Here is a 27,284-nt window from a genome sequence, read left to right as displayed (position 1 = left end):
GATGGCAGAAGACAGCCTTCGGTATCTTTCCCACCTCCTTCATTGACTTGCTTCAGAAAATTACTGAGTAGATGAAGGATGATGAAGAGAAGGAACCAGACATTGATTACGATGATGGTTTTGTTAATGACTAGAAATTACAGAAGTGTGAAATGGAAAGCTGACATATCGCTTACCGCTTCTGTGGTTTGTACAGTCACTCAGGATGAGAATTCAGAATATTTTTAGCAAAGTGAAGTCATACTGTATTACTTCATTTTTTCAATATACGTTAATTCCGTACTTCATGGAAACCGTATACACACGTCACAGATGTAACAAATCACTTTGTCTTTTAATAATAGCTTAAATGTTGTATCTTGTATCAGACAACTTTTAACAGAATTTGAAAGAAAACTTAATTCCAATCAATTTGAACTTTCTTTTGTTGACTTAGAATACAGAATGTAAGCACAAAAGCAATTCATATGCAAATATCCCGAAATAAAAGTAGCAGCAATCCACATTTGATAACAGTTCCTATTCACAGGGTAGATTTCCGGCTGTCAAGTGAATTTTTTCTCTTTGTTTCTTGTTTGTGACAATAAGCTTTAAAAAGTTCAAATGAAAACATTTTGGCACCTAAATTTTTGAAATCGACTGAACATTCTGGCACAGTGCTCGTTTTAAATACAAAATGAAACGAAATTGAACGCCCACAAAGAGTGTTAAATTTCATTTCAAGTTTTATGTTTGCCATTAGTTACTTTCACGTGTTGTGATCAACATTATTATCATGTGTGACCTCCTTTGACCAATTGTTTTAAGGGTAATTGCATATGAATTGCCATAGTGCTTACATTCTTCATTCGATTTCACCAAGTGAGGGGTCACAATGCTTGAAATCAACTTTCTCTTCAGATTCTTTTAAATGTTTTTGATACAAAACAATACGGGCCTATTTGGGCAATGATATAAAGACAAAGTGGTCTGTCACTCTTGTTAGGTATACAATTTTTCATGTATGCAGCATGAAATATTTGGGCAATTTCCAGAGTAACGACACTTAATTTTTCATATTTTTGGACATTTCTTGTATCAAACTTGCTTTCATCAGAGCTTGCTTTCATCATGTAAATGACCATCTCAATTGATTCCTCATGCTGCGTTTCTTCTGAAGAAATGTTTTATTTGCCCCTACATGTTGTGTATAGTTCGAAAGTTGAACTATTTGGGTACTTTTCGGTTTAACCGACACTGGATTTTTCATATTTTTGGACTTTTCTTGTATCAGACTTGTTTTAATCATGTAAATAACCATCTCAGTCGATTCCTTATGCCACATTTACCCTGAAGAAACGTTTCATTTGTCCTTGTATGTTGGACAGTTCATACATAGAAATTAATGATTTTCCTCGAAAATGCAAGATGGCCGCCAATGTCTCCCATGTGACACGATTTTTACTTGAAAAAAAAAATCATTAAATAGACACCCTAAGGGATACAAAAAAGGAGGGTACATGGGGATCCCCCATTCCTACAAGACTATTAAGACAAAGTGGTTAGTCACTCTTATGAGGTATGAGATTGTCATGTATGTATATGGACTATTTGGGCAATTTCTAGAGTAAACGACACTGGTTTTTCTCGCATTTTTGGACTTTTCTTGTATGAAACTTGCTTTAATCATGTAAATAACTATCGCAAACGATTCCTCATGCCGTATTTACTCTGAGGAAATGTTTTACTTGTCCCTGTATGTTGTGTAATTCAAAAGTAAAACTATTTGGGTATTTTTCGGTGTCAACGACACTGAAATTCTCATATTTTTAGGCTTTTCTTGTTTCAAACTTGCTTTGATCATGTAAATAACCATTTCAATCGATTCCTCGTGTCACATTTACTTTGAAGAAATGCTTTATTTTTAATCTTATGCTGTGTAGTTCAAAAGTTATGGAAATTAATGATTTTCCCTAAAAATCCAAGATGGCTGCCAAGATGGCCGCCAATGACCCCCATGGGACACATTTTTTTTCTTGGGAACAAAACAATTCATTAACTAGACACCCTAAGGATTACAAAAAAAATAAGTTTAAAAAATGTGTTCGGAGGGTGCATGAGGACCCCCCCCCCCATTCCTACCAGACTAATTCGAAATCCATGCATAGCATCCATTCATTATTTTTTTTATGTATGAAAATTGAGTATAAGGACATTATGTTTCGCGTAGTAAATTAACACATTGTCTAGGCGAGGAAAATATTGTTCAAAATTGTTTTCATTTCATTTCATTTCATTTCATTTCATTCATTTATTTATGCACGGCACATACTTCAGCCCGTAGGCTGTTCTTCCGCAGGTCCGTGCGGATAAAAAATACAACATAGATATACATTTTATACAGAAATGATCAAAGAAACCAAACAAACAAAAACAAAACTCATACTTAAAAACCGAAAAAAAAAACATATAGAAAAAAAAACCACAATAACATGTTGATGAAACTGCGGCACACATTTCGACAGAAACAAACATGATCAATCAAAGATAACCATGTACAATTATACAAATGATCGCCGTAGTTTAAAATGAAATGAGTTCAGGAGAGAGAGAGAATGAGGGAGACAGACAGAAAGAGAAACACAGAGAGAGAGAGAGAGAGAGAAAGAGAAAGGAGAGATAGGGAGAGAGAAGCACATACAAAGGGGGAAACTGAAAAAGTTGTCAATTAACAGTTTCGGTCAAGTGCGTTTTTAAAGCTTACAAACGTTGGTTTTTGTTTCAATTCCAATGGTAACTTATTCCAATGCATTGATCCAGAATATGTCAAACTTTTATGTTTGAAACAAGTCTTAATCAAAGGTAACACAAAATTTAACGATGAATTCCTTACGTTATAACTGAAAACTTTAAGTTGAAACATATCAAACAAATATTTCGGACAAAACTTGTGTGCAATTTTATACATAATTTGTAGAGTATGTTTATGTCGCCTCTTATCCAGTTTATCGATGGGGAGTGCTATGTATAATAAATCAGTGGGGAACCTAGCTTGTACGTTCAGTACTGCACGCAGTGATCTATTTTGAAGAATTTGGAGTCTTTGAATATGAGATTTCTTTATATTCCTCCACACAACATCACAGTAATCTAATTTACTTTGAATAATTGATTTATAAAACAAAAGGGCTATATCATCAGAAATAAAAGACCGAATTCGTTTCAACAAGTACAAATTTTTCACTGTACTTTTACACAAATAATCAATATGTTCATTCCAGTCAAGTGATTGGTCAACATAAACGCCAAGATATTTACAACAAGAAACTTGTTTAATGGTTGTATTGTTAATTACTACATTGATATGTTGCTTTTTAACTCGCTTATGTGAACCAATTATCATAGCTTCACATTTATTGGAATTTAGAACTAAATGATTACACTTCAGCCATTTAGATACATATTCCAAATCGGTATTAAGTTTGGCTTCAATCTGACTGATTCTCTCTCCAGAAAAATAAATACATGTGTCATCCGCGTACAACGCAACAGATGAATGCTGCAAACAATTGGGTAGGTCGTTAATGTAGATCATAAACAAAAGAGGACCGAGATTGGACCCCTGTGGGACGCCACACCTTACATTCAAAGGCTGGGATCTAACTGCATTGACTTCAGTGTACTGAAAGCGACCACTCAAATAATCCCCAAACCATTCACAGGCGAGAGGACCCATACCAATCAAGCGCAGTTTGTCAAGAAGTACAGAGTGATCGACTGTATCAAACGCTTTTCGCAGGTCAATAGTAACCATGCCAACGAGTTTCCCTGTGTCCATACAACTTAACCAGTCTTCCGTTACTTTTAGGAGGGTGGTCTGAGTGGAGTGTAGAGAACGAAAACCAGACTGGTTTACATTGATAATATCAGCAGCTTTCAAATAAACATGAACTTGATTGTACACAATTTTCTCTAGTATCTTAGCGCAAAGAGGTAATATAGATATCGGTCTATAGTTATTCATATCAGTCTTTTTACCACTCTTCAAAACGGGTGTAATTCTGGAACATTTCAGTTTCATTGGCACCTTCCCTGTTCGAATGGACAGATTGAACATTTGGGTCAAAGGATTCGCAATATATTTAGAAATAGGTTTCAACAAAAACAATGGTAAATTATCACTTCCACAAGACTTTTTATCTGGTAATACGTCTATTACGTCTATTACATCTCTTTCCAAGATCGAGTGAAATTCAAACGTATTGTCACGTGCTCTTATGAACTGTCTGTATTGTGTGCTATCATCACACTCCACACTTTTTTGTATGGACTCACCAATTTCAGTAAAGAATGAATTAAAACAGTCTGCTATTTCTCGTTTGTCACTTATAATTCCATTCTCTTTTTCTATAGACATAATATTTTCTTTCCGACTTTTTGATGGCATGAGATGTTTCAACGATTTCCAAATTGCACTGGAATTACTAATATTCGATTTTACGGTATTACTAACAAATTCAGTTTTGGCCTTTCTCACTTCCTTTGTGACGAGATTCCTTAGTTTCCGATATTCAAACCAATCACATTCTTGCTTAGATTTTATTGCTTTTTTCTTTTGTACATTTCTTGTGCGAATTAATTCCAGTATATTGACAGTCATCCATGGCGAGTTTTTCTTTTTAACTCTTTGTTTCTTTAATGGTGCATGTTTATCAATGACTTCATTAAACTTTCCTCAAACGAGCGATATGCATCATCAACATTTGTCATAGTTGTGATATTACTCCAAATTATTTTACTCACATCATCGACAAATTCTGTCATATTTACTTTATTAACATTACGCATTTCTCTGTACCTGTGACAATTTCCTTGTAATCCAGGCGATTTATTTCCCCATGTACAGTATATCAAAAAATGATCGCTGAGAGAAATGGGCAAAACACCAGACTGAACGATTTTTTCAGACTTATTGGTGATAACCAAATCTACAATCGAAGAAGTTGTTTGTGTGACTCTGGTCGGACTATCAATAACTTGTGTTAAGTTATAACTTTCAAACAATTGTAAGAGTCGCTTAGTCTGCCATAAATTCACACCAGACGGCTTCGTCATATTACAATTGATGTCACCGAGAATAACAAAATCAGTGTTTAAGTCATCGATATTTTGCAAAAACGATTGAAAATCTTCAAATACTTCATGATTGGCGCTAGGTGGCCTATACCACACAACTACTATCAAGTTCTTTCTATTTGTGAACTTCAATTCAAGAGATTATTGCTCCATTATATTTTTTAGCTTACAGAGAGAGATTCTATTCAACCTGACATTGTAATTTGGTGGTCTATAGAGATCCATGCAGACCGGATAACCGGAGATTTTAACCGTGGAGGCCAGACTACACGAAATGGTTCTTACAGGCATTCAAAGCGACGATCCAAGAAATAATCCAAGAAACGGTAGATCAGGTGCATCTGCTGGTCTCCATCAGGACAATTACCCCCCCCCCCCCCCCCCCCATTTCCGGGCAAGTTTCCCCGGCTAAACACTGGTTAGTGATAAGGTTAGAGTAAAGATTTGGATTAGGGTTAGGTTTAGGGTAAAGAGTTTGGGTTAGGATTAGGTTCAAGATTAGGACTATAGGATTAGGGTCAGGGGAAGGGTTCGGGGTAGTTGCCCTAGACAATTCAATACAATACAATACAATACAATACAATACAACATGGGTACTTATATAGCATTCTTTCAGTGAGTGAACATGTATCTCAGCGCTTCACAGAAATAATTTATGATATCCACCTCACATAGGAAGTAGGAGAGATCTACTTAAAGCTTGTCCTTGAAATTACGTTGGATTATGGAGCAGCATAACTCTGTATAGTTCATAATTGATGAAAGTGGAAGGGAAACTACCTTTTATACAGATCAAGAGCAGTGTACTAGCCAATGCCTATCCTACACCGTATGAAAGCTGATATTCATTTTCATAATCATTTCAACCGACTTTTTTATATTCACTTGCAATATGATACAAGTTACGGTCCAACACAACCGATAACACTTACAAACACACACACACACACACACACATTCGATTTTGAAAAGTCGTTTACGTACGCGACATGCATTTCAATAATTTTCTGCCGATCACACTTTAACATTGATAGTCATAAACAAAATGCGAAAATTCTATCTTAATCTATAGAAAATGAGATCAAGTGAATGCTCTGCTTAAAGGTTGTTAAGAACAAGTGAATGCTCTGCTTCAGTTCACAAGGCTGTTAAAGGAGCACCTCACCAGATATCAATAATTTGTTTCTTTATGAAAAAAAACAAACAGCGCTCTTGTGAATTTGAAATTGTTATGTATAAATAGATGCATATCACAAACACAAGTGATGCGTATAGCGCACTATAAATATATGTTCGATGGTAGCTGGTAAAAAAGAGAATGCATGAAACGCAACTTGGCATTTATTTATTTATTTATTTATTTATTTATTTATTTATTTGTTTTGTTTCAGTAGGGTAGCTCTGTCAGTGGCTAAACACTGTTATTCTCAGAGGCCCTACACATACTATAACATACATCACGAAATACATACATTGTAGACACATTAAAAGAAAAATAACATAATATACAATTACTGTACACTTACAACATGGCCAGATAATTGAGTATTGCGGAGGTAGAAAAATGGATAAATAACTTCATCTTTAACACTGCAATTCACTGAGAAGTGATATGTTGAGACACAATTGAGAAAAATTGAATTGTCTACGTTACAGCACATGTATATATTGCATAATCCATAATTCTTCATTTCACATCATATTACATAATCATAATCTTTCTCGGAAACAATCAATACACAAATTTATACATTTTTACAATTGTATAATGACAGGGCCTTTAAAGACAGGCTAACTGAATAAACACAAATAACCTGTTCACAATACCATTCTTTTCATTCATTATATAATAACTGAAATGATATAGCATATGAGAGAGAAAAAAAAATCCTGTTTCAACCTCAATCAGTATCATATCTGATGGGACTATAGAATTCGTAATATCCAACCATATATAACATTGTTTGAGAAAATAAGGAAGTATATGGAAACGCCATCAAACAAGTGGAAAAAAAAAACATTTCATATACATATTATTCTGAACAAAAAAAAATCTTATAATTATCATTAACTTTACATTACTGGATATCATTTGCATAATCCATGCATAATGAAACATACGTCATGATATGAAATATAACACTAAAGATCACAGATGAAGAAAAGAATAAAAATACTCTCAATATTACATCTGCAGTCGTAATTACTATCACATTCCATATCTCACTCTCAATAACACAGTTTTGATTAAAAAATACTAATACAAAACATACTATTTATCTCTTACACTTAAATAACTCAGTATTCCTGTTACTCTTGTCTTTAAAAAAAAATATGTTTCACTGCAAAACATTTGGCACACAAACTAATCACTCATGAAAGAATGAAATAGAAAGAAATAGAATCATATAATGAACAATTTAATAACTTAGCAACCCAGGTATTTTGCTTATTCTCAAGTTTGTCTCACTATCTCCTCCAGTACAGATTTGTAAAAGCTTGTTTTGAGGATGCCTGTTTAATATGATTTGGGAGTTGGTTCCAGATTAATGCTGCTTCATGGGAGAATCTCCGTTTTCCCATCTGTGTCCGGGTTTTTGGCAAAATGAGGCCCATATTTACTGCACTTCTAGTCCTGTGACTATGTAGTGATTGAGACTGGACAAGCATGTTTGACAGATAGCACGGTGATTCAGTACTTAGAGCATGGTATACCAGTTTACATTTGTGAAACTTCCACCTTTCTTCAATGTGTACCCATCTCAATTCATCTAATACTGCCTGAGTCGGAGTTCGAACATCAGCTCCTGTAATAACTCTAGCCATCTTTTTATGCTGTTTGATTATTGCATCTTTTGTATTTTGTGTACAATTTGACCAGGCATTGCAGCAGTATTCAAAGAGGGGCATAATGAGTGAATTTGCAAGAAGTTTCAAACTACTTCGTGCATGGTAGGTATTTTTTAATGCGGCACAGTTGAGCAATTCTTGCGCCAATCTTCTTGCTGGTATTTTGAATGTGTTCCTTCCATGTGAGCGATGGGTCTAACCAGACTCCAAGATATTTGAAAGTGTCAACCTGGGAAAGCTGATGTTCATTTACACTGATGCAGATACGGTGAGACACTTTTGACAAATTATGTGGCGAACCAAATATCATGTACTGGGTTTTTTGTAAGTTCAGGGCCAGCTTATTTACAGTCACCCAGTCATGTATAGATGGCAGTGCTGAGTTCAGAGTCTTTTCTATTTCTTGTGGATTTGAGCTACTGTAGAAGAGAACAGCATCATCGGCATACAGCATAATTTGACACTTTGTTGTAACCTTGGGTAAGTCATTTATCATAATAGAGAAGAGGAGGGGCCCCAGTATGGAACCCTGGGGAACTCCCGAGTCAAGTTCACCCCAGCTAGATTCTACTTTACCAATCACTGTTTTTTGTCTCCTATTCTCTAAATAGTTAGTAAACCAGGCCAATTCCATACCTTGCACACCATACATATGTAATTTTTCTAAAAGAAGGCTGTGGTTTACGGAATCGAAGGCCTTACGAAAATCCAAAAACACTACTCCCGTTAACTTCCCTTGATCCATCTGTTTCAACAAATAATCAGAAAAATACGTGAATACTGTATGAGTGCTGTGCCCCTTACGGAAACCAGTCTGCTGCGGTGCAAGTAAGTCATGTTCTAGCAGGTAAGATTACAGTTGATCGTGTACTGTACGCTCCAGAATTTTCATAACAATTGGTATTACAGAAATCGGTCTGTAATTATTTTTGTCTGTTCTATCTCCGCCTTTGTAGATAGGGGAGAATTTACCTTCTTTCCACTCACAAGGTACTTTACCAGCTCTTAGTGTCAGATTAAATAAGTGAGTAAGCTGTGTGTAAAATGGCCGGAGCTGCACTTTTCAACAACTGTGCTCCTATCATATCCAGACCAGTTGCTTTGTTTGTCTGTAATTTCTGTAGCGCGTTTAACACAAAATGTTCCGTAATTCAACAAATTTGAAATCAGCACAGGGTACACGGCTATATGTGACATGGGTAAGTAAGGACCTTTCATTAGAGCAAACATTTGTACCAATTGACACAAAATGACTGTTTAATTCATTTACAATATTCCCAATGTCATGATCAAGAGTATCATTTATCTGCAATCCTGTGATCTTTTCAGCAGCAGACTTTCTACTTGGAGTTAACTCTCTTAAAACATTCCACAGTTGTCTGTGATTTCTTCTGTTTTGCGAAACACTCATTCGATAATAGTCATGTTTCAGTGTGTCACGCAGATTATTCAGATGATTCCGTACTTTTCGGTATTGTCTCCAAATTACACATGAGTTTTGGTTTTGATCTTGGTTTTCTGCTTTCTTCTTCAGCCTATCCCTCAAGTAAGATAGAGATACATATTCCTCAGTGACCCACTTTGTTTGATTACCTTTGACTCTATGTGTTACGAGAGGGGCATGTTTGTCACATACATCCAAAAACAAATGTTTCCACTTTGACCACGCTTGATCAGGATCACTTGGGACGAGACAGGTGCCCCAATCCTTTGCACTCAAGTCTGTTACAAGAGAATTAGGGTCAAACCTTTTCATTGATCTGTACGTAATTAATCTGGGCGGTAACTTAGGTCTGTACAATTTCCGTACAATATAAATCAGGTTGTGGTCGCTGATACCAAGAGTCACCACTCTGTTCTGACAAAATATTGTTTGGGAAGTTTGTCATTACAATATCAATCAAAGTTCTGCTGGTCTCAGTAACACGGGTTGGATCTTTTATCATTTGCTTCAAATTATTCTCCCTGCACAATTTGTCAACAGACCTTGACTCATTTTTACAATACATATTGTAATTGAAATCGCCAAGCACGATGACTTCACAGTTCAGTTCTGTTACTCTGGATTCGCATTCATCAATATGATTTTGATAATCGACATTGGCTCTTGGAGGACGATAAAACGTTCCTATAAGAATGGGCTTGGTATTGGTGCATTTGACTTTTATCCACAAAGCCTCTAACTCACATGATTCTAAATCACATCCACGCACATATGTGACACTGTCGGCAATGTACACTCCCACCCCACCTCCTCTTCGATTTCTGTCAATTCTTTCTATCTTGTACCCATCTATATTCAACTCAGAATCCAGAATTGTATTATCCAGGTGGGTTTCAGACATTGTAAATATATCAAGAACATAATTCTTGAGCAAATCTTTCAGATAGTCTAACTTTGCTCATTGCTGGTAGGCTGCAGATGTTCAGATGTGACACTTTTACGTATACGTCTTTCATATTTACATACATGTAAGAAGTCCTGAAGAAGACTTATGATTACGCCTAAAACTTGGTTTAAGCAAACCTTCCTGTTGGACTTGCAAGTGCACTTTGTATCTCCCTGTTAGGGTCAAGATAATTTACTTTTGTTGTCAATGTCGTATTTGGACCAAATCCGTACTTGCCAGTTGATCTCTAAAATATACAAGGACCTACTGACAAGATGTACATGGACCGTTTTATAGTTATGTCTACGAGTTTTCCCATATGAAAAACGGCACAAATCAGTGACGTATCTCCCGCCTCTTTTTTTTTTTTTTTTTTGGAGGGGGGGGGGGGGGGGGGCAGGGCCTGAGAACGAAAACTGATATTTGAATCTTTTTAAAAGATAAATGCCGGGTTTTTTCTAAAACTTGGCAAGGGAAAAATCTTGATGGCAAATGAAAAGTTCAAATGCTTCAGAACACTAGGAATTGACAAAAACAAAAGGTTCCTGGAATACAGTATATTTAGTTTTTTATGGATATCTATTAAGCCGCAGTGAGGAAACATGGAGATGACCATGAAGACACAAGGCCAAGACGCTAAGGATGAGGAAAAGATGAATGGCTCCTCGTCCCCGATGAGTACAGCCGATGCCATCAAGGACTTCGCTGATAACGCGACCACGCACGGTGTGCCACAAATCCTGAGATCAGATCGGTCCCGTCTATTCCGTCTTACGTGGGCCGTCATCACAGCGACCGCCCTGAGCTTGCTGCTGTTTCAGGGATCAAACACCATCATCGACTTCTTCCACAGACCGACGACGTCAAAAATCTCTATCATCACCAGAAAGGAACTTTTCTTCCCGTCCGTCACTATTTGCAACCTGAACATGATGAGAAGAAGCAAACTGAACGGTAATAAAAAGGAGGGGGTGACCAATGCCCAAAAATTTAACGCTAATCAGAACATTGACTGTGGTAAGATGAAAGTATCAATTTAATATAAGTTCATGAAAATTGGCCGTAACGAAGTAAAGGGCCCTTCAAGCTTTCATAATGAGAGTCTCATTTTCATTTTAATCACAATACAGTGATATAGTGGTCTCAATCATTGTTATGTTATCCCAACATTGATTTTGTTTTCATATCATCTCATCGCGAATTATTGCAATTTATACACTTTATTATTTATCATCCAATGATTTATAGAAGTGTGGGCGTTCCAAAAGGGACACTTTACTGTGTGTGAAGTCACAGGGACCTGTTTCATAAAGCTGTTCGCAAAGTTACGCATGACTTTACGAATGACTGGAATATGAAGTGTCAACATGTGTACCGATGTGATCCCTAACGGTTTAACAAAGTACGACTGTATGTCAATATTTCATATACATTGGGGGAAAAATACACTCTCAACTAAATCAGTGTACCCTTTAAAAAATCCGGGTCAGAACTGACGCGGAACTGGGTCCGTTGGGGTCACACACCGTTCCGGCTCAAAAATGACTTGGAATTTGGTCATGAAGACCCGGACTGGGGTGGGTCACCCTGACCCAATTCATGACTCTGGATGGGGTCATATCTGACCCAATTCCTTGTCATTTCTGACCCGGAACGGTGTGTAACCCCAACGGACCCAGTTCCGGGTCAGTTCTGACCCGGATTTTTTTTTAGAGTGTATAAGCATGTAAAAATAATCATTATCATCTGTAAATTTACAATGATTAGGAAACCCACTTCGCTTGTCATATCTATTAAAGTCGTTCGTAAAGTCGTGCGTAACTTCACGAGCAGTTTTATAAAACAGGGCCCAGGTCTGTATGAATATAATGTGTATAATGCGTATACTTAAGAAAGGAAGGAGATGTGTTCAAGAATAAGGAGGAGAAGGGAGAGAGAGAGAGAGAAGAGAGAGCTACTTCTCTTTACTGCTTGCCACTACTAAACATAATTAAATCGGTGTTAATTACATCGATATAGGCAATGATAGGGCAATTTGTAAATAAGGTGCAATACATTCAAGCAACTCGAAGCAAGATTTTCATTAATTTGAATAGACATGCAATTCACGTATAGATATGACAATAATATTATACAGTGCACTCCCGTTATAACGAACACGGTTATAACGAAATTCCGGTTACAACGAAGTAATATTTAGTGCCACATTATCAACTCTATGTATTTTTATTGTTTATTCATTCGGTTATAACGAAATTTCGATATAACGAAAGAAAACTGCCGGTCCCGAGGACTTCGTTATAACGGGAGTCCACTGTATAGCCTATCTAGGAGATAGGGGCCTACATCAAAGCTCTTTTCTTCGTATCAGGGACACGTTTCGAAGGACTGATAGCTTTGGATGAACAGCATGCTCAACTCCAGGACGAATCCTTAGCGGAGAGATCCAGCGACAGTAGTTCGGACTTCGGGTTCTGGGATCTGTTCCTGGATTCGTCCTCTAGTTCAACCAGGTCCGGCGGTCTTCAATCTCCTTCCAGCCCCGGCACTCCTCAATCTTCTTACAGCATATCCTCTGAATCATCTTATGCATGGGACTCTGACTGGGGATCCTTTCTTTTTCCCACCTGGGAAAACGTGACAGACCCTAACGACTGGGAGTCTGTGTACAATGGATCTCGAATGTCGGATTTTAGCGACCTGCAGGACTATGTGAAACCCAATCGGGAAGAACTGGACGAGTACGGACAGCCTGGCGTGGACCTGATTAGACAGTGCGCCTTCGACAAGGAGCCCTGCTCATTTGAGTGCGTTCTGACGTACTACAGTATCAAGGAGGTTCTAGAGAATGGAGTCACAACCGTCTTATTCCCTTTGGTAGATGCTCGAAGCAGCCGCTCAAAAATATTTGAAGTTAGTCCATGGGCCAGGCCAGATATTGGTACCACCTGAGGTGGCAAAACCTTTTTGGTGTCATTTTGTTTGTCGGGCATAGATATTCTTATCAAGCTATGATAGCATTTCCAAATGAGTAGCTTAGTCATAATAAATGATTTTTTTTTAACCAATTTGATCTCGTTGTTATATCCCTATACTTCTGAATCGAAACTAACCGCTATACAAAGAAGCGTACTGTCTTCTGTATGTTCACAGGTGTTCTGTTGTAAACGCGGTGCGCTTAGTCTTTACTCAAAGCAGCGAAGGGAATATCCAAAGGGTTATGATGTCCACAGCGCTTAGTCTTATATTCAAGATGGCGAAGGGAATATCCAAAGCTTATAATACTGTGTATATCCCTTTATCTAAAAACAACAACAAAAGAGCAATTCATCGTGAATTTTACCGTATTTTTCAATTATTTATCATTTTCCGGTTAAAGGCTACGGTGAAAACGCTAATACCACGCCAATGTCGCTTTATTTCCATCCAACAATGAAAGATGATGCAAAATCAATGTACCGGTACACTACAATGCATTATAATAAATAATGTTGAAAATGAACAGAGTGATTTTTGTTTAAAACTGATGTATTTGTTGAGAGGGTAGTATAAAAACAGTATAGATAATCCCTTTTATTAGGAACTTTAGATATGATAACGACACATTGTTCTAAATAAAGATTAAGCGCACTGCGTGACAGCTGTTGACATCATAACCCTTTGGATATTCCCTTCGCTGCCTTGAGTAAAGACTAAGCGCACTGCGTTTACAACAAAACACCTGTGGACATACAGAAGACAGTGCTCTTCTTTGTATAGCGGTTAGTTTCGATTCAGAAGTATAGGGATATAAAAACGAGACCAAATTGGTTAAAAATTCATTTATTATGACTAAGCTACTCATGTGGAAATGCTATCATAGCTTGATAAGCATATCTATGTCCGACAAACAAAATGACACCGAAAAGGTTTTGGCACCTCAGGTGGTACCAAAAACCCATTTTTCGGGTCTTGGCCCATGGACTAAGTGGCTGTTGATTATGCAATGAGACACGAGTCAATTGTCTTCGTATCTGCGAGGCAGATCCTGTTTGGCACATGCTTCAAATATTTTTGAGCGGCGGCTTCGAAAATGGGTTTAAAGGAAAAAAAAAGACAGTTGTGACTCCATTCTCTTGAACCTCCTTGATGAAACAAGGTACAATCACACGTCGCCGGTTTAGATGGCGGTTCATGGCGGTTCAGCAAATCGCCGTGCTCCGCCAAAGACCGTGTTTACACCGTACACAAACCCTGGTTATCCGTCACTCATCCGCCATGAACCCCGAGAACCGCCAGAAAAATTAAACATGTTTAATTTTTCGTGGCGGTCTTGGCGGTTTGAAATGGACCGTGTTCACATCGCCGTTCATCGTGTAAAGATCGGCATCCTCCGTGTTTGCACCGCAAGATCCGTGATAATACCGTGTTAACACCGCCATAATTTTCAACCGAAAAGAAACAATGAAGTTAACAGAGAATAATGGCTCCGGCGACACTTCGTGGCGGAGCAATAAAAAATACTGAGTAGAGAGAAAAAAAGCAAAGATGAACCCATAATGCAAGATCGGGTAAATATATTGAATGCTATAGTTTCCTTATTTCTTTAACACATATACAGTAACAAAATGTTCAAAAAGTTGTTCAGAGTCATGAATTGGTTAAGGGTGACCCCATTCGGGGTGTTCATGACCAAATTCCAAGTCATTTTTGACCCGGAACGGTGTGTGACCCCAACGGACCCAGTTCTGGGTCAGTTCTGACTCGGATGTTTTAAGAGTGTATATGCTTCTTTGATAATGTATAATGTACATTATGCCTTTTTATTGACTGTTGTTAAAGATAATTATCATCATTGCCGTTCTTATATAGCGCATAATACCTTTGGCAAGGTCTCTATGCGTTTTAGAGGGGGAACAAAAAGATAAACAGGAAAAGGTAATTTCAGAAACAGCAACATGCTGCATAAATCATCATCTACAATCACTATGTAACTATTTTAACAGATAAGTAAAAAAAAAAAACATTCTGACCTTGTTGATGGAACTTGCACGTTTTATCACTTGGGGTGCTGTTTCACAGTTCTGGGGCGGCATAAACTACGATTGCCATAGTAGTTTGTTGTAATGGATCGAGGGTATCATATACAGATTCCCCTTACGATGTAGGAACTCTCATAGGCTCATATTTTACGAGGAGCTCTGAAAGGTAACAAGGAGCAATTTTGTGAAAAAATGGATAAACAAGCAACAAGATCTTAAATTCAATACGCGAAATAATTATGTGAAAACTTAATTGAAAAAAAAGAGAGATGTTGAAACAAGCAAGTACTTACACATCACTTGATTAATAAACCTGCAAATGAACAGGAAACTTTGGAAACTATGTTGGATTCTCCTTTGATATGTATACATCTGTTTAATGACAGTTAATACAGATATGTTAAAAATTAAAAGAGAAAGAGAAAGAGCACGTTGAAACTTGAGGATAATTGCTTATTGCATCACTTATATCAATCTGTAAAACACAGGGGGCTACAACGTTTCATAATTTCTTTAAAATTGTGTTTACCTATAAACAAAGCAAAACGCTCCTTGTTGAAACCCATTGAGGACAAGTGAAAGGGCTCTGATTGCATCCAACAACTACATGGGCTTGGTATGGACTCCTCCACCTTCCGTGTCAATCCGCGTTTGCTCCGTGTTCAAAACGTGTTGAGAACGTAGTCAAAGTGCTTTCCGCCATCATTAGGACACGGTTCACGGCGGTTTGAGAACCGCCATGAACCGCCATCTAAACCGGCGATGTGTGCAGCTTTCCCCTGTTTAAACGGCTTTCAAAAGCCGTTTCCAAAGTCCTTTAGAAACGTCTTCGAAAATAGTTGGGTTTATCAACTCTTCGCGAACACGATAACTGGCCTGTCACTGCACAGCTGCATTGCGCAATTCGACCCGAGGAGAAGAGGTCATTATAAGGCTTGCATTTTTCGTAACTGCAGTACAATACTACAAAGCCGTTTCAAAACAGCTTTGCGTTTATCAACTTCAAAAGGCTTTTACAAACAGGTTTCAGAAAACCTGTTTAGGAAACCTGTATGGAAAGCCTCAAATTGCGGCTTTCGAAAAGGCTTTCCGAAAGGGCTTTCAAAACAGCTTTGCGTTTATCAACTCGTAAAAATTCCTTGAAAGCTGTTTGGAAAACCTGTTTCTGCCGAGAAAAAGAGTTGATAAACGCACCCAAGGAAGAATAAAGCAGCCATGCCTGAAAGTCTCAGGCGAATAAGAAGTGAATGCTCGGAGCGCTAAGAATATGATGGCAATTACTTTTCGCTATGCCTTCTTATAAAAGGTAGGTGGTACAGACACGAGGATGCCAGAACGGAAATTGAGCAAAAACTGCTGAAATAAAGATGAAAATTACTCGACTTGGCATTTCCGGGCACTAATCTGATATCAACAAAGAATTATACTTGAAGATTATTCCATATTAATTTTATTTGCGGAAACTAAGCGGAAATGTGATAAAACCAGCTTTCCAGGAGGGTACAGTTTTAAACATTTTCACATGATACAGCTCTGATTTACACTTTTGCGCAAATTTCTGAACGGAATTGACTTTTGTTTTACATGCTTTATCATTAAGTGAAATTTCGTTTCATTTAATAAATAAATAAGCAAAATATGGCCAACATTATGATAACGTTCAAAATGAATCTTCAGATTCCTCCGCAAGACGGCGGCGTCGAACATCGATCATCAAAGGCACAAGTGCACCTGTGGAATTCTTTTTAACGTCAATAGAAATCTGCCAACTGTTTGAGTTATTACAGCCAGTTGGAACTCCATGTATAAAACCTCCTTGGTACTATTAAGCACATTGGTTGACTCGTGCTTTATCTCGTGTTTGTATACTACAATTGTACTTCTCATTCGTTGCTGATAAAAAAAAAGAATATCCAAGCTACGAAATTCCGACATTGTTATGTTAAGTAGTCCAAGGCGGGCAAGGCACATATATTAAATGAAAGAAAGATAATTATTATTCAGAGGGGTGAAGATTCAGGTGAAAGTTTCTTCAATTTGTCTCCCTCTACAAATTAAATTTGTTAAGATCCCAACTGCTGATCTGTAAATTAACAAACATGTCGGGAAAAAAAAAACAGCCGGTGTAGAGGGAGACTGATTGAAGAAACTTACAGCTGAACCTTCACCCCTCTGAATAATATATTTCTTTCAAGAAATGTCATATTGACACTCAGGACAAAAAACCCAAACAAACAAACAAAGAAACAAACAAGCCCTGTTTCCATCCCGAGATGCACTACACATTGTGAATTCTATGACATTTATTTCATTTGTCTCCAGGTAGGATGGATGCCTTTCACAACTTTGAACGCGTGAAAAAAAAAAAGTGCTAATACAGCAGAAACTTTACTTCCTGCATGGCTTTTAACCTGATGATAAAGGTTCCACTTCATAAAGTGCTGCACAAAAACTTTTCTCAGGTTAAGATGTTTCATGGTTATAGCCTGTAATGAAGGAGGGCTGTCGTGGCTGAGTGGTTAGGTCGTGCCACACGAATAAGACAGATTAGGCTACCATGTACTTATGGATGTTCGAGTCCGAGCCCGGCAATAGTGCCCTTTCGCAGACACTTTATCGTCATCGCCTTTTTTTTTCGATGTAGACTTGAAGCCGCCGGTTCAGTATTTAAGAGAGTCATGTATGCAGGTATAAAACCTACCTTATACAGAATCCACTTCACTCCCACTGAGTTCATTAATTGTCTCTTAAAGAGTAGGGAGAAATCCCGCTGAAGTTGTCAAGTAGGTGAGGCCTATACTGATCAGATTTGCAAAGGACTGATAATCATGATGATAATGCCACGACAAAGTAGGCATATACAACATTGTACTACTCACGTATCTATTATGTAACCACATGTTTCTACTGGTATCAAAATTGAAAATTGAAAACTTGTATTGAGTTATACATTGATATTATTGAAATATGATTTGCTATACGTGGCCACCGAGGGAGTAAAGATACTTGCTTCAGAAAAACACGGGACCGACTGTTTTAATCTCCACCAAAGGACTATAGGCGATGAGAATAAGTTGTCTTGCTTTAGAACAAAACCACTCCTGTACGGTTACTCAAATCTGAAATTAATTTCAGGATTTATAATCCATAGATCTTATATCTCCAATTCTCTTTCGCTGTCTGACCATGTATACCGTATACATATATATATATATATATATATATATATATATGAATATATATATATATATATATATATATATGTGACCGTGCACCTCAAAACGAACATAAAGTCGCACACACTGATTTTGCGTGAGGACTGAAAATAAGTGAAATGGATCAACCTAGCCGAACTTGACTTTTTCATATTTTCTGAAAGAGCGGGTGTTCTTTTACAATATGCTAAAAATTGGTATCATAAAACGGGCCGGAAAGTGTGTTTTTTTAGCAGTTTTTCTCGAACATTTTTGGTAGAATAGTGTGATTAGGTGTGTCTTTAGAATCCCTTTTTCATTTCTGAAAAACCTTGTCCACACTCTTCACTTTCAACTCTAATAACTTTTGAAAGGATAGTGCTACTGCTTTGAAAGTTGGCATTGATTATGGACAGAATGTGTTAATGAGGCATGCTTAATTTCAGTTCAATTTGATAATCCCTTCATTGTTGTTACTCTGGTGGTTTACTTCCTGTTTTTTGTCCCATTCATCGCACAGCCAGGACAGTTTGGTAAAGATTAAGCGCTTGAATAGACACTGTACTTCAGAGCCTCTTTTCTCAGTTCACACTTTTCCTGAGTTTGTGCTTTCTTTCCGATATTTAGATAGGTTAGGAGAGTCCATTTGATTTGAGTTATACATCATTTTAAAGCTTAAAGTCTGCTCTTTCAGAATATGGTCTTAACTAAAAATTCATGTCTGGCGACTTTTTGTTTGTTTTGAGGTGCAGGGTCACATATATATATATATATATATATATATATATATATATTGTTTTTATCTACTTTGATCCTCAGAAAATTCACGAAGATCCAAGACATTCGCTACGGGAATTGTTATATTTTTAACCAGTTCAAGAAATCGGCCGTCAAAACAAGAAGCACGGGCTCGCAATACGGTAAAATGTGACCAGCGTTTGGCCGCAAATTCAATTCATCTGTTATGTTCTTTTGTTAATTCTTTGCCATATATTGGATGCATTCTACAGAGAACAACCACACGAAAGTCTTTGTCTTTGAGGTATGTTTTTTTTTTCCCATATGCATACTAGTACAAAATATGCGGAGCTTAATTCCTAAAGGCCCCGAGTTCTCATTCGGTTACTGCCAGTGCAGCGAGATTAGCTTTTATTTCCTTTTTAAGTTTTGAATTTATCATTTTGTTTCTTAGTTCTCTACCACAAGAAAAGAGGTCATTTTGTTTTGGGTATTAAATTTGAGCCAAGTCTTGATAACTGTCAGGTAGGAGTTGGGCTTAACATACTTATGCAACAAAACGTTTTGCAGCATAATTTTACACATCAGGTGTGCACGACAGCACCCATGAAAGGTACGTTTATTGTCAATAATGTGAAACAGGTCACAATATCCCCTTCCAAATAGGTGCGTTCTAAACATATCGTTTTGAAATGGTACAATAGTCCATGTAATCATTAGATATTTATCAATCAATATTTTAGGAGGCAAGGATATGGTAATGGTCTATTCGAATACATGATGAATACTGACAGATCTGATAAATGGCAATATGGACTTAATAGAAGGGAGTAAAATTAGAGATCTTTTCTTCAAAAATTCAAATAATTATTGTTAAGTGATAACTTTCCAGTGTCGAAAATTAATCAATGGGTAATGTTTGTTATTCTGATGGTTCATTGATATCAATCGGAGAACAAATTAAGGTAGGGAAAAAGTAGGCGGTTTGAAATGGTATATGAGGTGTTTTTTTTTTTTTTTTTGTCTATGAAGCGTGACAGCCACTTCACCAAATTTGCATATGATACAAATTTCGTAAAGTGGCTATCATTATCATAATTATAAGAAAGACATGAAAAGATTGTTTTCTATGTGAGTGTGACACTGTGGGGTATTATGTAGTTATTACTCCCATATTGTATATAAAATTTTAGGAAAAACCGACTCAAACCCCAAGTAGAAGCCTTTACACGTTCTACTTTAAACACCAATTATAGGCATTACTTTCTCTTTCACAGAACCGATAATGGATTCCTGCAATGCTTATAATAATGACGAATATATGATTTTGCTGTAGTAGAAGTCTTCCATTTTCATGAGATCCCATATTCAAGAAGTAAAACTCTCTTGCTTACATTGCTTCAGTTGTTATCGTTGCCAATGCGAGTAACTTGATTCGCCGTCCCACCACTGATTAATATACGCCTCATAACTGACGTGATCTGCGACAAAATTTCGTGTATGTTCCTGTGAAAGATAATTATTATAATACGCAATAAATTATCCGTTGTAATATGTATATAAATGGATGAGTTAAACTGTGAAGAATGTACTCAATCAGAGACATATTGAGTGAAGTAAAACAAAAACCTGATATTATAGATTTGTTTAATCAATATCTATTACCCTCTTCATTGTTGTTGTTGTTTTTTTACCTCTCTACATCACAACTTTTAGGTCTGCACTTGACTCTGTTCGTTGATGAGCCAGAATATGTTGGTGTCCTCAGTCCGGAAGTAGGAGTAGTCGTATCCATCAATCATCCATCCATTTTTCCCTTTCCTGAAGACGATGGCATCCTCGTATCTGCCGGACAGGTTGCATCCATTGGACTTAAAAGGGTATATCTTTATTTTCTATTAGCGAAATCAAAAGTAAAACATAGCTTCGGTATGCCCGCAGAATCTGTTCATATTTGCTATAAAATTGACACATTATATTGAAAAGCAATGCGTGCATTAATGCTGTCTGGCATGATTTAGTTTGGGTAACGACGAAAATGCAATGTATCATAGCCAAATAAGTACTCCGATAGTATCAAAATCTCAGAGCACATCTTATCATGGTTCACGATAAATACAATATGTCGCACACTGCATAACGTCATCTAATCGTGATTCTGCCAACCATATCCGAACGGAGATCATTCATTCAAAGAAGACTCTTTGGCGTCTGTTTGATATGTATCAAATTATATCTTTTTAATGAAACCGAATACAGTTCAAGTTCAAGTCCAAGATTTGAACTAACACGTGGGATAAAAGCCACCGTATACGATCTAAACCATGGTCAATTTGGTCTCCAAATACTCATAACCATAACAATTCATCCTTCTCGCGGCAAATCGCGTCAGCCGGACAACTTCCTGAGTGAACTCTTTTGATATACTGCTAGCAAGTCCCCAATACTGACAGATGAATTTGAAACCTTTCCATGTTTTAGGTTTGAAAATAGTACAAGTATAAGTCAAAATTAGTCTCTTCAGATTCATGATTGTTGATTCGTATCATTCACATTGTTATTGACATGATACGTATACATCACGCATAACAATTTATAAGGAGAGATATGGCGAATCAAAGAAATACACACACGCACACACACACACACACACACCCAACACACAAACGGAAAATGGAGTATTATTTTTTTGTCATTGTCGTCATTTCCCGAAAGACGCACATCACTCGTCTCCCAGAGCCATACGGTAACTGCGGGAAAGGCGGTGAGGATTACTACGCTAAGGATGAATATGACTTTTCCAAGCGTTCGTGCTTGAAGGTGTGCCTGGAAAGAGAGATGTTGAAGCAATGCAACTGTGTCACCGACATCCTCGTCAATGGTACCATATGCTCCCCCACCAACATAACAGATCGTAAGTCAGTCATTTTTGTTTAAGACACCTTTTGTTGTATGTTAGTCTTGGAGTAAACTATTTTAGTTAATTCTGCCGGGGACTATGTAATAAAAGCAAAATGTTGTCTCAAAGAGGAGAAAAGTCGTTTTCAGTTCTAGGTCACGTTTATGGAAATTGTATTCACGGTATTATGGTATTTTCATTCTAAAAGAAAGTCTAAATTACAGAAATTGAGAGACTCACAAACGAAGAGGGAAAATGGAAGATGAGAAGAGAGCATGAAGCATTCAAAAAAAAATGTTTTCTGAAATCATTGATACTTGATGATAGCTAGATGAGGAGCAGAAACAGACGCAAGTGTAGCTCAATTTCGAGTATATTCATGATACTGCTTTAACAAATTGCGTGTATCTGTAAAACTAAGAATAACCCAGTCCAGACATGTAGTGGAAAACAATGAAACGTTTTCAAACAAAAGAAATGATAATGTTCATAGAATGCAATTATGCATCTACAGTACTGGCATATATGCACTCTGAAAATTCAAACGGTAAATCTAACATTTTAAATGTTGTCGATCCTTGAACCTTTCGTAAATATCAACATATTAACTCTCAAAATGTTGGTTTACCATTTCCCCCTTTTCTAAAGAGTGTGCCAATGTGGTGTACACACTGATGAGGTGTGAACATTGAGAAAGCGATCATTCCTGTTACAGGGTGTTTTAACAACTTCTCAACTTAGGCAAAATTCAAACAGAAATACAAAGTTAAAAAGTTTACCACATCATAATCATATTTTTGACCCCCCCCCCCCAATAAAAAATGAAACTATCCACACTTCGCTTCTATAATAATGATCAGACAAACTATTACCGTATTATTTCATGCCACGTATTCTTCTCATTCAAACGAAGAGAAATGCCGTATTAGAGTCTTCAAAAAGTACATCAGGAATACACTTGGCTGTGAGTGCGAAAACCCGTGCGAGTAAGTACTGTTTGTTTCCATACAGGACGTAATTATCAAAATATGGATAAGATTATTTGATGAAATTGTTCTCGATATTGACAGAGTCCAAACATTGTTTTTTTCTAGCATTGGGCCGAATGCATAAACGCTAGCAATTGCTTGTGCTAGCCTTTTACTCGAATCCTTATGCATAAAAACAAGCAATTTCTTTCGAGCAGAAGCTTTTGCTAGCAAGCACAAGCAATTGCTTAGAGACCAAGCATTTGCTTAAAAACGTACACTGCAAAAACAGTGGTGTTAGATTTAACACCACTGGTGTTGAATCTAACACCGGCCGAACTTCAATAAAGGACCACACCATCTGGTGTTGAAGTAACACCGTCTCTGGTGTTAAAATATCCAACACCCATGGGTGTTAAAGGGTGTAAAAATATGCCAACACCAGCCTCGGTGTTTTTTCAACACTTAAGAGAGTGTTAAGAAGTTGACACCATAATGGTGTTCATTTGACATCCCAACACCAGTTATGGTGTAAGTTCAACACCCGTGGTGTTAAAATATACCAACACCAGCTTTGGTGTTGCTTAGATTATTGATAAGTTGACACCACTTTGGTGTTCTTTTGACACCCTTTAACACCAATGACGGTGTAACTTCAACACTATTCGTTGTTAGAATCTATACCCCAACACCTGCCATGGTGTTATTCTAACACTTCAAAGTGTTATAAGTTTGAATTATTTGGTGTTTATTTGACACCACAGAAGTGTTGATTCAACGCTTCAGAGTGAAAAATAAATTCCAAGTGATGCCAACTTATTAACAATTTGAAGTGTCGATACCTCGACATCATTTCACACTCTCCACATTCAATCGCACAAAATAACACAGTAATGTAAGTAGGTGAAAGACAGTCACATGCTACTAGGTTGATCAAAATATTTAATAAATTATGTCTGTCACAACAAAACACAATAATTCTATTACATGTAATGAAAGCCTCATCTCTACAATATAAGTATCAAAATGGAATACCTTTGACCCTGTCAGTTGGTTCTTTGATTATCTATGCAAATGAGATACATTATGGCTATTGTAGGCTAAAATATCAAATTTAAATACTCACTCTGAATACCTTTGGCCTTCTTGGCACTATCAAGTTGAATTTTCAAATGAAATTGATACTAGTATTATATCTTCTTGGCTCTATCATTCAAATGTTCAAATTGAATTGCCTACTCAGCTGTATAATTCAAATATTCAACATAGATCATCCAGTCTGGTTGTAAAATGTTAACATAAAAATATATATATATATACTCTTTCTTTTGATCAATGCTATTGCAAGTGACGATACAAGCATGTGAAATTCGGATCATTTAAATATTCAAATGACACACATAAGGCCTTCTTGGGCCAATATTTTCAACTCGAACTGGATGTAATTGATACCCCCACCTAAAACTTAGAGAGTTAGCTCAATTCATGATATTCTTGTATGCCTATTGTTGAAAAAAAAGTACAATGTAACAAAAGTTGTTACCATAGCAAGATTACTCAACAGTGAGATCAGTGTGCGACTCATTTTAAGATTACACTGGTTACATGAGCGAAACCTCAAGTCAAATGCTAGAAAACTGAGGGAGCTCACCCAATTCACAGTATTTTTTGTTTGATTTTCATTTTAAAAGATGGTTGCCATTACATTAGCACTCTGTGCAATATTTCAGGCCAGATGCTCAGAAACTGAGGGAGATTGCATAATCAACTGTTGTGTAAGTTTTTAATTTGAAAATGTCACTGCCATGATAACACTTTCTTTGACCGATACAAAAGATGACATTTGCACATTGCCGCACTACAGTGGTCACGTGCCAAATTTCAAGTCAAATGCCTAAAACATGAGGGAGTTATGAGTCAATCACAATATCTTCGATTGCTTTGTATTAAAAAAAAAAATAAGTTAGCATGGCAACGCATTGTTTGATATTGACGAGAAAAGTGTTTTGCACATCTAAAATTTATCTTGTCACAATATATACATATCTCAAGGTTATTGCTAAAAATTGAGAGAGTAAGCTCAATACACTTGTAGTTTATACGATTCTCATTACAAAATACCATTAACTTGACAACATACTATTTGACAATGACGAAAAATAAAATTTGCACAGGTACATAATACACGTACAGTGGTCACATGTGCCAAATTTAAATTCAAATGCTCAAAATCTGAGGAAGTTAGCTGAATCCACATCGTACTTGTGGATGATTTGTATGAAGATGCTGTTGCCATGGAAACGGATTTATGACCCCCACAAAAAGTGTCTTGCACGATAACATATTATCATAGTGACCATATGTATCAAATTCAAATTCAAATGCTACAAAAAAAAAAGAAACTAAGAGAGCAGCGTGATCCACACAATTTTGTATGATTTGTTTAAAAACTGCAATCGCCATGGCAACAGATTTCTGGACAATCGAATTTCAACAGAATTGATTTAAAACTGAGTAGCTTGATCCACATTCTGTATTTGTAATCTTTATGAAAATGTGATGTTACCATGGTAATGCATTACTGTCAGGAGAGAAATACTTTGATCAGACATCCAGCATAGATCTCCGCTTAGGCAGCAGTCGTTCTTCTGGGGGTTTTCTACGTCGGTGAGATGCGAGCTCCAGCTGCCGATAAAACTGAACTCGGACAGTTATGATCCGAACTTTGGAACGGAGCTCAATCTCCATTTGCCTGCTCGCCGTCGTTTGAGCTCGGGCATCGCAGGTCAAGGCATGAGTCTGCGTGGTAGCAGGGACTAGTGAAGGCCGAGGAGCTGAGAGGACCGCCGATAGGGTAGCGTCTAGCTGAGTGGCCAAGTCAAGGGGTGCTTCCGAGAGACAAGCCAAGCGACTGTGCCGAGGTCGACGACGAGTGTATCCGGCATTGATGGCGACTGAGCCAAGCTGAGGGGATCACCAATTCAGGTCATCCAAGATAACCTAAGTTATGTACTTGCGATTTGTTTCCGATTATTATGTTTTATGCTCAATGTATTGTTATGAACGAGAAAGCTGCAAAGATTTGAAAGATTAAACTCGAACATAACTGTATACGAACAGTTTGAATTTCCATTATTTCGATGTCAGAGTAGCAGAGAAAAAAAAAAAAAAGTCACTCACGTGACAATTTGGAGGTCCCACCGAGACACTGCTACTCTTTTAACATGTTCTAGGCTTAAATGCGATGTTTGTGTTTGATTCATGATTGAAGCCTCATTGCTCAATCGTACGCATTACCGTCATTTATTGCATGTTATTATTGTCGATATAATAACTGTTTCGTACGTTTGATCGGAAACATTACCCCAGTGTGAATTGTGCGAGTATGTCGCCTTACGTGACAGTTTGATTGAAGTTTTTCTCCCCAAGGTTATGCCCTTGGTGTTGCCTACTAGAGGCACATGTGTGATGTGGATTCGCGTATTGAATCTGTGTGGAGTGTTGCTCCGTTTTCAAGGTTACGCCCTTGGTGTTGCATGTTATATGCATGTTTGATTGATTCGGGTTTGTGTGCATGAGTCTATGTGGAGTGTTACTCCTTTTTCAAGGTTACGCCCTTGGTATTGCCGGTTAGAGGCAGTGTGATAGATTCGGGGTTTGCATGCATGAATGAATCTGTGCGGAGAGTTATTTTATACAAGGTTACGCCCTTGGTGTTGCCTGGTATAGGCATGTTGGGTGGATTGTAGTGTGGGGTTTGTACAGTCCCAAATCAATTGTATGCTCATTGGGAGATACAGCTCTAGTATGCTTATTGACAAGGCATGCTTGGTATGTGGAATGTTTGTTAAGTGAACTCATGTCATTTCACATTGCCTGCATTCCAGTACGCTTTTGACAAGGTACTAGCGGTTTGATATGTGGAATACTTGTTGAGTGAATTTCAGCTGTTTGTCATTTGCAATTGTATGCTCGTTCGGAGATACAAGTTGTTGTTAAGTACGCTGGCTGCAAGGTAGTACTTTTGTCGGACTTTGATAGCTAGGTGCTAGTCAGCTGTTGTTTTGTACGACTACACGTTTGCTTAGTCTGGAAGTTACATAGTCAGT

At 37.3% G+C, this 27,284-nt stretch overlaps 1 protein-coding gene across 1 annotated transcript in view; it reads left to right on the top strand.

Annotated features, from left to right (window-relative positions):
• LOC139739368 (epithelial sodium channel subunit gamma-2-like) overlaps positions 1 to 23,197 on the top strand; it is a 29,101-nt gene extending 5,904 nt beyond the window's left edge. Inside the window, exons 2-7 of the mRNA XM_071649988.1 lie at positions 10,949 to 11,309; positions 12,727 to 13,162; positions 19,390 to 19,490; positions 21,025 to 21,188; positions 22,024 to 22,222; positions 23,121 to 23,197. Coding sequence (XP_071506089.1) covers positions 10,958 to 11,309; positions 12,727 to 13,162; positions 19,390 to 19,490; positions 21,025 to 21,188; positions 22,024 to 22,222; positions 23,121 to 23,197 — 1,329 coding nt within the window. The 5' untranslated portion in view covers positions 10,949 to 10,957. The remainder of the gene's footprint in view (positions 1 to 10,948; positions 11,310 to 12,726; positions 13,163 to 19,389; positions 19,491 to 21,024; positions 21,189 to 22,023; positions 22,223 to 23,120) is intronic.
• Positions 23,198 to 27,284: the final 4,087 nt, after the last annotated feature.

This window comes from Diadema antillarum, unplaced genomic scaffold (genome assembly GCF_040938485.1).
Source record: "Diadema antillarum isolate AM-2024a unplaced genomic scaffold, OU_Dant_1.0 seq00000798_RagTag, whole genome shotgun sequence".
NCBI lineage: Eukaryota > Metazoa > Echinodermata > Echinoidea > Diadematoida > Diadematidae > Diadema > Diadema antillarum.
The sequence above is the reverse complement of the archived record's forward strand: the minus strand, read 5'-3'. Positions and strand labels throughout refer to the sequence as shown.